At 48.5% G+C, this 15,007-nt stretch overlaps 1 protein-coding gene across 1 annotated transcript in view; it reads right to left on the bottom strand.

Moving 5' to 3' along the window:
• Positions 1-596: 596 nt before the first annotated feature.
• Positions 597-15,007, bottom strand: part of KCNB1 (potassium voltage-gated channel subfamily B member 1) — a 119,567-nt gene continuing 105,156 nt past the window's right edge. Inside the window, exon 3 of the mRNA XM_027558298.1 lies at positions 597-11,533. Within this exon, the coding sequence (XP_027414099.1) occupies positions 9,524-11,533 (2,010 nt within the window). The 3' untranslated portion in view covers positions 597-9,523. The remainder of the gene's footprint in view (positions 11,534-15,007) is intronic.

Here is a 15,007-nt window from a genome sequence, read left to right as displayed (position 1 = left end):
CTGCAGATGAATAGAATACACCCTTTTATTTATTTTAAAAAATTATTTATTTATTTATTTTTGCTGCACTGGATAACATGTGGGATCTTAGTTTCCCTGACCAGGGATTGAACTTGAGTCCCCTGCATTAGAAGCACAGAAAGTTTGAACCACTGGACCTCCAGGGAAGTCCCAAGTTCACCCTTTTAGACAGGAAATGTGATCTTAAGTTTGCCACACTCACCACCACTCCCTTATGTCTCTTACCTGGGTTGCTTTCGTCATTTATGTTACCTGCTTGACTCCTATCGGCATTTGAGGTTGTAACTTGTACTAGGAGAATTTTTATGAGGTATCAAGATCAGGAATACCCAGGCATGGTTGACATGAGGGTCAAATGACCAGAACAGGAATTCCATGGACACAGCATGGGTTGGGTTACCACTGCTTGTATATTGGGATGACAAGTCAGCTAGATTCTCATGCTTCTTCTCTTTCAGATGAAGAGTAACAGTAAGCTCTGCTCCTCTAGGTCCCTAGGCTCTCCAGTTCAGCCTCCCTTACAGATCTTCACATCCTCACCTCCCTGTGCCCTCCAGAAAATAAACCACCACGCCTGTTTTCTCCATACCTTTTTATTGAATTCTGCAGACTCATTAAGGGACCATTTGCTTAGAAATTCTTAAACATTTGGACGTATTTTACAAGACAGGACAGCAGCTGGAGGTCACAATTTCATCTCATCACATGCATAAAAAGACACTGGGTTTTTTGTTGTTTGGTTTCCTTGTGTGTGTGCGTGTGTGTCTGTGTGTGACATTTGTTTTTCACCTTTACAGGAAGGACTAGAGACGGCAACTGACCAGAGATGAACAGAACCCATGAACGTGACTCCAAGAAAAGAGTGGCTAAGGACATTGGTCGTTTATGGCTAATGTGATTGGCTTGGCCCCTGTTATGGGTGGGGCGATCAGAATGGCTTTGCTGGCAGAAAAGCCTCAATGTCACCCCGCGGTTCCTGGGAGAGACAGAGGGTCATAGCTGGCAGGATCAGGGAGCATGCTACCATGGGGGGCACTGGGCTCAGAAAAAAAGGAAGACCCTTGGCTCTGAAAGCTGGAGGACAGGCTGGCCTTGCTTTCCAGCTCAACTGCCATGGCTCAGGGAACGCAGTCCAGTTTTCAGATATCAGCTCCCACATTACTGCCCCAAGCAAGTCCCAGCCCAGGGGAAACCGTGACCTCGGACCCTTGGCTTAGCCTACTGGAAAACCACCTTGTGCTATGGGCTAGGGTGAGCTAAAGTAGGGTCTGAGGGTGAAAATGCAGGGCAGGAGAGCCAAAAAGAGACTGGGGCTGCCCCCATGGGCCCCTGGAAGTGTAGCCCCGAGAAGACCCTCAGGGCAGGAAATTTGACTGTCATCTTGGCCCCCACTTGAGTCAAAGAACAGATGGCAATGCTGGGGCTTACAGGCTTCAATGGGAGGGCCTCCCATTTCTTCCTCCTTTCCAGAATGAACTCCTCTCTCCCCTCACCCATTCACTCATCCATTCATTCACTCGGAAGTCAATCATTTTCACATTTACTCACTCACTCAAAAAAACAAAACCAAAACCAAAACCTACAGGTTGGGTGCCAAAGTCATATGTTAGGGGCTAACCCTGAGTTCCTTGACCTTGGATTGAAGCCAGGACAGGCCTGGAGAGCAAAGGGGCCATACAGCCTGACCTCTGCTGATCTTCCTCATCCCCACTCCCCAGGCACTCTGAGCTCAGATGTCAAGCTCATCGGAGAGAGACTCCCAAAGTCCTAGTGAAGACGAGGGGGCCTGAGCCACACTGAGAAGTCCAAATCCTGTGGGCATCTTCTCCCATGCTTCTTTCCTTGTTTTCCAAGCCTTGATGAGCTTAGGGAGGCAGGAAGTGTGTGGCGATCCATGCAGGACTCCGGAGGACATCCCAATGGGACAGAATTGGGAGTTTTCTTCATTTTCCAGAATGGTCATGTCATGGCAGCCAGCCACTTGCGCTGTTTCTGCAGGACAGGGCCTCAAAGGGGGTCTTGGAAACCGGGCTTTTGTTTAATTTTGGCTTGGGAGGAAGGCAGTCGCTCAGACTATCCAGCCAAACCTCTCCCTCATCCTGTGATGAAGCAACCTGAGACTTCCTGGATGTGGGGTCACCCTGAGGACAAAGTCCCCACTCCTCCAGGCCCACCATCCACAATTAGGAGGAAATTCAAAACCTCTTTGGTCAAATGCTGTCCTTGGATGTGGACATTCCGCCTGCAGGCCGCCACAGCAGAAGCCTCGTTTTGTAGTAAACCTAGATTGCAGCTGTCTCTCTCTTTTGGCCCTTCTGGACTTCCTTCACTGGGTGGGGACTTTCAAGGGTCTGGAATGGGATTTCTTGTTTTATTTGTTGAAAAGAAAAGCCCTTTGGGGATGATGCTGTTTGCCGTTGCCTGGCCAGTCGGTTCCTTAGGCGGCTGGCGAGTGGGTAAAAGATAACTGTGTCTCTTGTACAGAAAGCCTGAGGCCTGCGAGGGCACAGGATCTGGGCAGAAGGCTGAAGCACCGTGAGAGGCCAGCCAGAGAAGGGGGGGTTCACTCCATGGCTGGCCTGTGCGAGGGGAGCAGGAGCCTCATCCCAGCACAGTGTGGTCCCTGTCAGGGCACTGGGGACGGACAGGTGACCAGCGGCACCACTACAATCGCCCAAGATGGGGAGCAGAGAGGATCGGGGTGCCCCGCTGCCCCTTCCCTCCCTGATACCCCCTCAGAAAGCTCCACACTCTAGAATCTGAGCTTCTGCTAACTGCGCCCTCTGCCTTTGCCCCCGTGGCTTAAGCCTGTGCTCAGATGTTCAGACCACACACACACACATGCACACACAGGCATACACTGGAAGAGGGTGGGGAGGAGGTGGTAGAGAGAGACATTCCCTGGATATTCAGTCCAGTATGCAGTTGGTATGCAGTACTAGGTGCCCTCAGCAACATCCATTTCATACATCAAGTAGCCTCTTTTTAAATACCTGTGTTGTCAGAGATCTCATGACCGGACATGGCACCAAGTTCCATGGGGAGGCAGCCCCGTCTAGGTGAAGGACTTTCTTAACCTGAGCTGAAATTGACTGCCAGGTCCCTTTCATACAGGAGAAACTTGCAGAGACTGGCATGCAGCCATCCTGTGGTTAGGTGGTCCCTTCTTCAGGTGAACGGCCCCACTCCATCCCATCCCCCTCCAGCCTTTAGATATTTCCAGGACCCCGTCAAGAAGGAATGGAGAGTTAAGAGTTAGCAGTGAGGAAGAGGGGCTACTCGACGAACAGACTCCCTTCCACATCTGTTTCTTCAAGTTGGCATTTGGGGGAGTTCAGGAGAAATTCCAGGTTCAGACAATATCGGGGCAGTGGATGGAACCCCAGCGACACAACATTTCCTAGATGAACCACCCACAGACACCCACAGGCAACGGTGTTTGCTCTTCTGACCATCAAGCCTAGCAAACTGCTGGGAGACAGTTTTGTTGTTGTTCTTGTGCAAAAGTTTTGTTTTTTAAAAATCTTGTCTATTTTATTTGGCTTTGTTTCAAACCAGATTACTGGGAATTGGGGAGGTGGGAAAACTCTGATTAGAGCCTTAGCCCAGAATGTAGCTCAAATGGTAAAGAATCAGGGTTCGATCCCTGGGTTGGGAAGATCCTCTGGAGGAGGGAATGGAAATCCACTCCAGTAGTCTTGCCTGGAGAATCTCATGGACAGAGTAGCCTGACAGGCTACAGTTCTTTGGGTTGCAAAGAGTTGGACACATCTGAGCGACGAACATGCACACCAGAATGATACGTTCGTTGTTCTGTTGGTTTCCCCTTGGGGTTGATGACTCAGTGGGTGATGTTTCACTGCCATCTAGGGGGTCCTGACTTGGCTCAGATCTCTGACCTGGGCAGAGGCCAGAGCCCTGCCCAGCAAGGCAGGTGGGATATGACAATCTACAGATGCCCGCTGGAGATGATCTGGGCTTTCTTCCTCTTCCTGCACGAACTGACGGATGGAGAATCATCTTCTGGTGAAGATGCTGCTTCACGAGATGTTGCCGGCCCACCCAAGGCCTGGAAACCGCCTGGTGGAATGAATTATCGGTACAGTCCAGACACTTCCTGATAGGTGGAAGCTGGAAAAACACCACGAATCTCTGGCTCTGTGGAGCCAGGCAGCTGGAGAGGGAAGGGGAGATGAGATGGCAGATTCTGGGGACAGTCTCTTCTCAGGATTTGGCTGCGAGCTTGTCTGGCCGAGGGTGGTGGTGAGGCTGTTGGACACGGGTTGAAATGCAGAACTGATTAAAAGTGGATGAGATCTGAGGTCCAGGATTTTCTCTGGGTTTTGAGAACCTGAAAGTGCTCTGATCTTCAGATCCAGTCGGTCACAGGCAGCAGGGTGCCGGATGCGGCAACAGGCCAGCCAGGAGGGGTTTTGGTGTCCTCTGAATCTCAGAAATGCCAGAGGGAGGCTTTCTTGCATGAGATTTTAGACTCCAAGATCTCTGGGAAGAAGAAAACTCAGTCCCTTTAGAACCGCAGAAGGGTGTGGGGGATGAGCTAAACCTGCCCACACCCCATCCTGATTTTGAGGGCCATCTGTAGCCCTGCTCCCCTTGGTCTCACTCTTGTGTCTGTGCTCTGGATTCTTGAGAACAATAAACAAGAACAGACCGAATGAGGAAAGTAACAGGTCAACAGATTCTAGGCCTTGTGTTAGAAAATGCCTGCATGAGGCAGTCAGAACCCCAAAGTCTTTCCCCACCTCCAGAAAATCAGAATAAAAAAGAAGAAGAAAAAAACAGTCCAAGGAACAATGGGAGGAAATGAAAGAGACCAGAAGACATCAGCTGCGATAATGACTAACAATAGAAATCCTAAGATGTTACTGTGTATTACAAAAGAAGAAAGTAGACTCAATGGCCCAATTATAAATTTGCTAAAAATACATATATATATATTATATATATATTTTATTTGAACAGAAAAATAGACTACTCTGAGATGCGCAGACATCCTATGACATAGTCACGCATCAGATATTTCTAGAGCCAGAAAAATGGCAACAGAAAACGCAGAGGTAACTCTTATTTCTGGATGTAGCCAGCGCTGGTTTGGGTCGCCCGGGGTTGAGTAAAAGCATTTGGATGCTGTCATGTAAGCAATGGGAGGTGAGGAAATTTCAGCTCAGGGCTGGAGGTTCTCCACTGTCCTGCTGGGGGAGTCACGGGAGGACTCTTTCATCTCCTGCCAACTTCATGGCGGTAGAAAAAGTCCTTTCTCAAAGGATCATGTGCTAGAGGCTTTTCGCCTCCCTCGCAGAGGATTCAAAGTTACTTGACTGGAGGCTGAGTCTTGGGGTCATGTTACTTGAGACTAGTCAGTTGGCAGAGAAATGAGGAAAGGAGAGAGGGAGAGAGAGACCGGGCTTTAGTAACCCTTGTCTGGTAAATTTTAAATTCCCCCTGTGCCCATGGACTATACACTCCAGCCAAGACTTGGAGCAAGACAGAAATATACAATAGTTACAAACATCAACAATACGTTACAGTTTTACAGAAGAGAATACCGTTCTGGTTTTTTTTTTTTTTTTTTTTCGTTAGAAACGTGGATCTTATCAGGAGAAAGGGCAAGGATGAGGCTTACAGATACTAAGACACGGCGGAGGAGAGGTTGGGTAATCAGTCTGAAAAAGTCTGTGTCACCAGCAATTCTCAGGGGTGAGCCAGGTGGGTTGAAAGGAAATGGCCTCCTCAGGATTTTGCTGTTTCACCATCATCATCTTCTTCCTTCTCGATCCCCGATGCCTTGAGAGAAAGGGGCTTCGTGGGAATGAATGTTCTTTCCTCTTTTTTCTCTCCCCGTTGAGTGTGCTTAAGATAAAACTCCTAAAGAAGGCACTGAGAAATCTACTGCACGGAAGTCCTATTGTTTCCTTTACCCCAAGATAAAAAGGTGAGTAAACGGACTCCTCCAGAGCTTGCCCACCCCTCTCTGCTGGTCGGCGACGGCCGCCCGGGTGATCAGGGTGCACAGCTACCGGGTCCCTTGTTTTCGTCGTCCCGTGTAGCCTGTGTCCTGACACACACGCTCAGCTTGTCCGGACCTGGTCCCTAGCCCTTTTTGATAATGGTGGAAGTTTGCTGGGGTTCTTGACGAGTTTTACTGAATGTGCCAAAGGGACCAGGCATCCATCCACCTCCAGCCCCTAGATTCATGTCTTTGGGATGAAATAACATTTCTTGTTTTTGTTTTTGTTTTTTCTCCCACTTTCATTGGTTCAGGAATGGGTGGGACCACCAGGTTAGAGCAGTATTTGCCTCCAAACCATTGTTTTTCTCTCCTCCATCAACACCGGTCTATCAAGGTTAGCTTCTCAGTGAAGACTCTTAGGTAGATTTCCCAGTGCATGTACACAGTACATGTACAAGCAGGGGGTACACATCTTACAAAATCTGGGCATGTTTCTTTTTGGCAGATAGGGGCCTGGGGAAACTTACAACACTCTATTTTGAATCGGCACAGGATAAAAACTATATTCCTACAATAACATCCACATGTAAAAGGAAAACCCAAAACAAAATGCAATACTTTCTAAGCATAGTATATGCTGAGTTTCAGTTATTCTGTTTCTATAAGAACTCTATAGGACTCTGGCTATTAAGCCTGAACAGGTAGGTTCTTCATGATACTTCTGAATTCATCCTTCAAAAGTGACTCAATAAAATGCTACTTTAAGTTCAGACAAAATACATGAGGAAGGAAAGGGATAGGTCCTGCATGACCACGCAAGGCAGATAGGGCCTTTGGTTACAAGGAGAGTTGCACCAATTGGTTATTAGTTTAAAAAAAAAAGAAAAAAGAAATCATTTCTAATCTGTACACTTCTCGACTGCTTCAACCAGCAAATGAAATGCCTCGATTTGAAGAAGGGGTGATAAGTTCCTTCTCACTATATATGGCTATATTTAAACATGTTCACTTTCCTGATATGTAAAATAGACTATATTATTATTATTAATTTTTACAGATAGCATCAGCTCTAAAAATATCTGAATCGGAAATCACAACTATTTACTTTTATCAAAAAGCATTTGTTTGTTTTCCCTGAATTTTCACGTTTGTGCTGATGGCAGATGTGAATGGTGACAGAAACAAAGAGACGCGAGAGATGGCCCTGGGAAGACGGTCTTGCAGCCACTCCTCCACCCGCCCCCAGCTTGTACTGTGTGCTCAGCAAAGCACCTGGGGGGCCCTGCACTTCCTCTTTCCGGTGAGCCACCAGCCCAGGATAACCTCGTACTCCCTGCCCCTTAAATCCCTTAGGATTTGACGCAAGAGTACTCTGGTACTTCCGGAGTCAAGACACTGTGTTAACGCAGCAAAAAACAGGACTGCGGCCTCTTGGAGGGATCTACAGCCCTTGGAGATGCTGAGAAGCAGTACGAACCGGGTGCATATGCAGCGGAGGATACAGCGTTTTGAAGGGCAGTGGAATGACCCCGTGTCATCATACCTGTGACAGTTGGCCCAATCTCATGCCACTGTGCAGAGGGCAGGCAGAACGATTGTGTGATGCTTGTGTACTGACAGGTGGATTGTGCCATTGTACTAACAGGCAGACCAACGACAGAGTCTATGAAGGACAGGCAAACCACGTTTTGTTCCATCAGGAAGACGAACGCCTGGCACTATATTGAGGATCGGCAGAGCTATGCTATTGTACTTGGGACACCATCCGTCGACATTGTGTTAGGAGAACGACATTGCCCCATTGTACTGAAGACAAGTAGATCAATACCGTGTCATTTTCACTAACAGATGGGCCAACAGCACGGCATCGTGCTAACCAGTGGCTCCACCCAGTGTTCCTGAACTGGGGAATGGCCAGCACCACCATGCTGTTGAACTAAAATCAGGCAGGTCAACGCCAGGTCATCAAACTAAGACAGGAAGACCAACACCGAGAGAGAGCGACCAGAACTGCTCACAATGCACACAAATACTTATTGCTTTTGTCTGTACTGGCTGCATTGATGGCTGCAGAAAGGAGAGCTGAGCTGTTAGTACAGACAATGACACTGAAAACACACCCACCCCTGGTGGACAAGAAAGAGAACAGAGTAAAACACCCAATGCCCAACCATCTACATCATTCTTCTGAGATGCTCGTGTTTCCTATACACATGACTTAAGCACAGGACCCCATGCAAGGGCCAAGTACCCTTTCTGATGCAAGAGGGTTAAGGGGAAGCTTGAGGGGGGCAGGGAAGGAGCCCACAGACTTTGACAGCAATACCAGCACAGTATCACCCACCGTGGCCAGACACACGCCTGGAGCAAAAACTCAGCTGTAGTCCCAGTGAAGTGGCCCACGGGAAATCATGCTCGTTTTAAAGTGCGAGATGTTGACACTGTCCCTGGTAAAACCTATTTTTTTTGAAAAACATAAAGTGCTTTTTATTTTAACTTTTTTCTTAAAACTTAAATACCACAGGAAACAAAAAAGAAATTCTATTATAATAAGTACTTTCCCTGCCTCAGCAGGAAGGATTCAAAAGTCTGAACTGGGCATTTCAATTGGGGATTTTTTTTTTCCTTTTGTTTTTTTTCAGGTTAAAAAAACAAACAGATTTATTCTGTTCTTCGGTAACATACAGTCGCTTTGAATAAGCTATTCTTTTGCATATTTGACACTTGCATATCTTTTGAGTCTACCCTAGCGATGTACAGAAAGCATTTTCCTTCTCCACCCTAAAGCAGTGCTCAGAGTTCATACTGTTGCCTGAGCACCCGCCTTCTGAACCCTTTCCAGATTGCCAGGGGGCAATTAGAATTGAGTACAAGTGGTGCAACTCACCCTGATGATATCTCAAAATAAAATCTCAGGTACTATGGAATACTGAAGTCAATGAAGACATTTGAGGAAGGGTTTTGCGCTGGGATCCCGGCTTACGGTGCAGCTTTCCCCAGGTTGTGAGCATCCCCGGTAGCCTTCTAACGGTGGGATCCATCCAGCAGGTGACGGACAGAAGTTCCTAGAGGTGGCCAGGCAACACCCAAAACCAAAATGGTCAACCCACTCTTCGAACACCGGCCACCTGTTCCAGCATCCTTCTTCAGCAGAAGCCAGGAGGGATGAAGATGTTGCCTTCGGAGGCTGTGGTGGAGAGCCATGAGAAAAGAATGGGGAGTAGGTGGCCTCGGCGGTGTCTGGAACGTGGTAGTGGCGGCTGCGAGCTCTGTTCTTGTCGTCTTCCAAAGAGGGCTGCAGAGCTGTTACAAGGAGGCGCCATACCCCACGGCTTGGCCGGCTTTGCTTCTGATAGACCCGTTAACAGCTCTCGGGGTTTTACGGAGCTTCTTCTGGAGTCTCTCTTATTTCTGGGGGCTTTGCAGAGCCTTTCTGTTTCAGAGTTCATGCAGAAAACCTCCGCGGCAGGTGAGCTGAGCAGCACCCCTCTTTGGACCCTGCCAGAAGTCTCTCCTCCGCGTCGGGGTGGTTCAGATGCTCTGATCCCGTGAGCTTCCGTGGGCTCCGCCCCCTGGCAACACGCGGACGTCCGGGGAGATGTGGTTCTCAAGTTTGCACTTTTCTGGACCACTGGGAGCTTTTCCAGTCAATGCTTCTGTAGAGTAAATACAGTTCTGCCTTAAGAACTTAGGGGAGGTGGGTAAGGGGGAGCTTTCAAAGTGGTTCTTCTCGGACCTTGTCCCGACACTGAACTTGGGACTAGTGTTCCCATGGACGCTCTTGGGAGGGCTGGAGTCCACACTGTAGAGGACTTGCCCTTCGTCATCTGTGTCCGCATCAATGTACTGGTGGATACCTGCTTCGAAGTTGAATGCTATTGCTGTGTGTTTCTCGGGCGACCGGGGGGGTGTCCGAGCACTCGCTGTGGTGTAGATGGAGGACTCTGGACTCAGCACAGGCCTGTCCAAGAGGCTGGCACACTCCAGCCCTGCCACAGCTGCCGCAGCACCCCCCCGGTTCCTAAGAGGGTCATGGTACATCCCCAGAATGGGGACTAATGGACTGGGATCGCCCTCCATGAAGTTGACTTTAAGAGCTCGAAGCTTCAAGGGGTTGGTGGTCTTCATGGAACTCTTGGGGCTCTCGATGAAGAAAGTGGAGTGATGGCTGGCATCAGGGGCGGAGTTGGCCTCCACAAACCTACCACCAGTGGCACCCAGAGCTCCCCGCCAGCCAACCTCTGGGGCCATGCCACCTCCAGTTTTGCTGGGAAGCGATGCCAAAGGGCTGTGGGAGAATCTGGTGGCTTCAGGGAAGTCTGTGGCACAGCTAATGAAGCTATCGATGCTTGACATGCTTCGCATGTCAATGACCCCTTCTGTACGAGTAGGCAGAGGGGCCACGGGGCTGGGGATACTCTCCATTTCAAGTTCTTCCTTTGGTTTGCTCTGGGTGGCTGACTCCTTAGTATTAAGAATGGGTTGAGATTGGGTCTTGGCCATCTTGTTGTACATGTCTTCCAACTGCTGGACGTTCAGGTGCTGAGGACTAGAAGATGATCTGGCTTTCTCAGGGGATCCCTGCTCCTTGGTTTCAAAGGATTTGCTAGAGCTGGTTTCAGACAGTGTCCTCTTGGTCCATTTCCATTTGCTGGGAGACAAGTGATTATCTTGCACTTTGTCTTTCTGACCCACATTCTCTCCATTTTTCTCAACCACAATGTCCATCATCTCGATGCTCCGGGGGAATGCATCCTTCATATTCATGGATACAATGCTGCCGTTCCTCTTGGCTCTCTCCAGAGCTTCTCTCCGTTTGATGGCTTTCTCCTGCCTCTTTTGCTCTTTATAAAACTCAGAGAAGTTATTGACAATGATGGGGATGGGAAGAGCAATCACCAAGACTCCTGCGATGCAGCAGAGACCCCCCACAATTTTCCCCAGGAGAGTCTTGGGGTAGATGTCTCCATACCCAACGGTTGTCATGGTGATGGTGGCCCACCAGAAAGAGGCCGGGATGCTTTTGAACTTGGTGTCATCCTCATCCTTCTCGGCAAAGAAGACAAGGCTGGAGAAGATCATGATGCCCATGGCAAGGAAGAGGATGAGCAAGCCCAGCTCATTGTAGCTCCTCCGCAGGGTGAAGCCCAAGGACTGGAGGCCAGTGGAGTGACGTGCCAACTTAAGGATGCGGAGAATACGCATGATCCGAAAGATCTGGACCACACGGCGGACGTTCTGGAACTGCAGCACGCTCTTGTTGGATTCAGTGAGGAAGATGGTGACATAATACGGCAGAATGGCCAGTAAGTCAATGGCATTGAGCGGGCCCTTGAAGAACTTCCACTTTTTGGGGGAGGAGAGGAACCTCAATAGGTACTCCATGGTGAACCATGCGATGCACACGGCCTCCACATGGGCCAGCTGGGGGTTGTCTGTGGTCTGGCCGAACTCATCAAGGCTCTGCAGCTCAGGCAGGGTGTTGAGAGACAGGGCAATAGTGGAGAGGACGATGAACATGATGGAAATTATGGCAAGGATCTGTGAGGAGAAGAGAGTGGAATTTAGTTAACAACCACCAATGGGATGGTTATCCTAATACTCTGGGTCTGCAGGACATTCCTCAACTCTCAAGAGCATTTTCATATCTCATCAGTTAGCTAATGGCTGGATGTTTGAGATAAAAGATTATTTATTCAAATCCATTTATCACATAGACTTGGAAGTAAAGTGAAGTGAAGTGAATTGAAGTCACTCAGTTGTGTCCAACTCTGCGACCCCATGGACTGTAGCCCATCAGCCTCCTCCGTCCATGGGATTCTCCAGGCAAGAATACTGGAGTGAGTTGCCATTTCCTTCTCCAGGGAATCTTCCTGATCCAGGGATCAAACCCAGGTCTCCCGCATTGCAGGCAGACACTTTAACCTCTGAGCTACCAGGGAAGCCCTAGACTTGGAAACTGATATCCAGATAATTTAAATGGTTTAAAACTAATCATCAAGCCCAAAGGTCTGTCAAATTTGTCTATAAAGGGAGAAATAGTAAATATTTAAGACCTTGAAGCCCATGAATTCTTGGTTGCCACCACTTAACTCTGCAGCTGTAGCATAAAAATGAATGAACATAGCTGTTTCAATAAAACTTTATTTATAAAAACTGGCAGTGGATTGAATTTGACCTGAAGGTCATAGTTTGTTGTCTCGTGATCTAGACCAGTGGTTCATAACTATTATGGACTGGGGTACCACTTTCCTGACATGATACTAATGATAATGCTGCTGCTGCTGCTAAGTCGCTTCAGTCGTGTCCAACTCTGTGCGACCCCATAGACGGCAGCCCACCAGGCTCCCCCGTCCCTGGGATTCTCTAGGCAGGAACACTGGAGTGGGTTGCCATTTCTTTCTCCAATGCATGAAAGTGAAAAGTGAAAGTGAAGTCGCTCAGTCGTGTCCGACTCTTAGTGACCCCACGGACTGCAGCCCACCAGGCTCCTCCATCCATGGGATTTTCTGGGCAAGAGTACTGGAGTGGGGTGCCATTGCCTTCTCCGACTAATGATAATAAGTTACCCTTTATCAAGTGTTCATTGTATGCTAGGCACTGTGCTAGTCACTTTCCATGAAGCTCATTTCATTCTCTTTTAAAAAATATATTTATTTAGTTGGCTGTTCCAGGCCTTTGTTGGGGCATGTGGGACCTAGTTTCCTGACCAGGGATCAAACCTGGATCCCCTGCTATGGGACCACCAGGAAAGTCCCCTTATTTCATTCTTACAACAATCCCATTATTGTATTGTACCTCCAGAGAAGAGATGAGGAAACCTAGGCTTCCAAAGCTACTCAGCTGCAGAGCCAGGATATTTACCTGGGTTTGTCTGCCCCCAGTACATGAGCTCTTAAGGTTATGTTAGAAATGAGATAAAAACTACAGACCTTTTTGCTAAACACTCAAGATTTTGCAGATGATTTTCAGGGAGGCATAGATATCCTGGTCTCATGTTAGTAATTCCAGAGTATGACTATGAATTTTTGAGGCTAAGGATCACAGTTTAACTACTTTTGAGTTCCCTGAATCAAGAAGAGGATCTGGGGGCTTCCCTGGTGGCTCAGTGGTAGAGAGCCTGCCTGCCCGTAGTGAGGACGTGGGTTTGATCCTTGGTCCAGGAGGATCCCACATGGCATAGAGAAGCTGGGCTGGAGCGCTCTGCAGTCCAGGAACCCCAATTTATGAGCCCACTCGCTGCAACTATTGAGGCCCAAGAGCTCTGGAGCCCATGCTCAGCAATAAGAGAACTCTCTCTGCAATGAGAAGCCTGCATACCACAACGAGAGAGCAGCCTCTGCCCTCTGCAACCAGAGAGAAGTCTGCATAACAACCAAGACCCAGCACAGCCAAAAATAAAATGAATAAATACATTTTTAAAAAAGAGAAAAGGGTCTCCTCCAGATATTTGGGCTCACTGGATGTTTATAGAAATTAATAGAACCTAGGCTAGACTACAGCTTAGGCAGAAATGCAAGCAGATGTAATACATTGCTCTGGGGTCTTTTTTTTTTTTTTTTTTCAAAAATACAAATCCAATCACATCACTCTCCTGCTTAATAAATTTCCAGGCCTCTTCAGGAGAAAATCGAAACTCCTAAACTTATCTATCAGCCCTCCTCACTCCTCCCCAAAACTGTCCTCTTCTCATAGGCTTGCCCCTCTCTTTCTTCTGCCTCTGCTGAAGAGCTGGGGGTGGGGGTGAGGGCTCCATGCCTGTATTATTTGATCCTGACTACTGCTGAATGACTCAGGGGTGGACAGAAAATCCAGGGTGGGCCGAACCAGTCCACCATGGGAGATTTGAGTTCAAGGATCCAGGGGAGGGTAGGTTACGGGGATGGTGAGCCTCTGAATTAAATGGTCGAGTACCACCTAGGCCTGAACCAGCTTCATGATAAGCCCAAGCCTCAAGCAACTTTTTCCCAAGTTGTAGGGGATCAGAAAAGACATTAAAAAAAAAATCAGAGAAAGATGAACTTTGAGAGAAGCCAGGGATTAAAGGGAAGAGGCAGAGACAAAGGGGCAGAGAGGACACAGGGGATTTGAAAAAGGGTGGAGAGGGCTGCAGTTAAGAGCTTGGGCTCTGCTGTCAGGCTGTTTCGGGTTCAAGTCTCAGAGCTTCCACTTTCTTACCTTGAGCCAGGCATTTAACCTCTCTAAGCCTCAGTTTCTTCATCTGCAAAATGGGATGATAATAACAGTATCTACCTCAGAGAGCTGCTGTGAAATTAAAGGGGTTAGCACACACAGAGCACTCAGGACAGCTTCCAGCAGCACCTAGTGAATGTCTAATAAATGCCAGCTGTCATTACAGGTGAAATAGCTCAGCACACACCACCCTATCAGCCCAGACCACCCAGCATCCGAGCCGCTGGCTAGTCTTAGTTTCTCACCCTTGACCTGAAACTGCCTGCCGCATCCTGAAAGCAAACAGCAGTGCTTTTGGGTGAGCATGAGTGGGTTCAGGCCCCTGCAATGAATCTGCGATCAGGACGCGTGGTTGGCAAGTCCCTCTGGGTTGAACTCTGACTCCTCTCTTTGGTCTCTCCTACCACAGGTACCCAGGCTCCACGCTTCCCTTATCACACGCTATTGTTGGTCATTTCTGCAGGTTTGTGCCTCTTCCTCTCTGTCCAGTGAATTCCAACCCGTCTTTTAAAATCCAGCCCACATGGCCTCTCCCTACAAGGGTCATCCCTGGAGGGGCCAACCACTCCATCCACAGGGCTCCCTCATCATTTTGCCAAGCCTTGGGGGCACTTAGCACACTCAGCCTATGACAGGTGTGTGTGTGTGTGTGTGTGTGTGCACATCACTGCCCAGAACCTGTGAACTTTGGAGGGGACAGGGATGGGTTCTGAGAGTCGTCTCTATACCCCCAGCGCCTAGGACAGCTGGTTCCCATGGTATTTCTTGGCTGGGGCTCAAGTTCTCGGAGCACCCATGGAAAGGTCAGGATCAGAGTCAGTT

Source organism: Bos indicus x Bos taurus, chromosome 13, assembly GCF_003369695.1.
Source record: "Bos indicus x Bos taurus breed Angus x Brahman F1 hybrid chromosome 13, Bos_hybrid_MaternalHap_v2.0, whole genome shotgun sequence".
Classification (NCBI taxonomy): domain Eukaryota; kingdom Metazoa; phylum Chordata; class Mammalia; order Artiodactyla; family Bovidae; genus Bos; species Bos indicus x Bos taurus.
The sequence above is the reverse complement of the archived record's forward strand: the minus strand, read 5'-3'. Positions and strand labels throughout refer to the sequence as shown.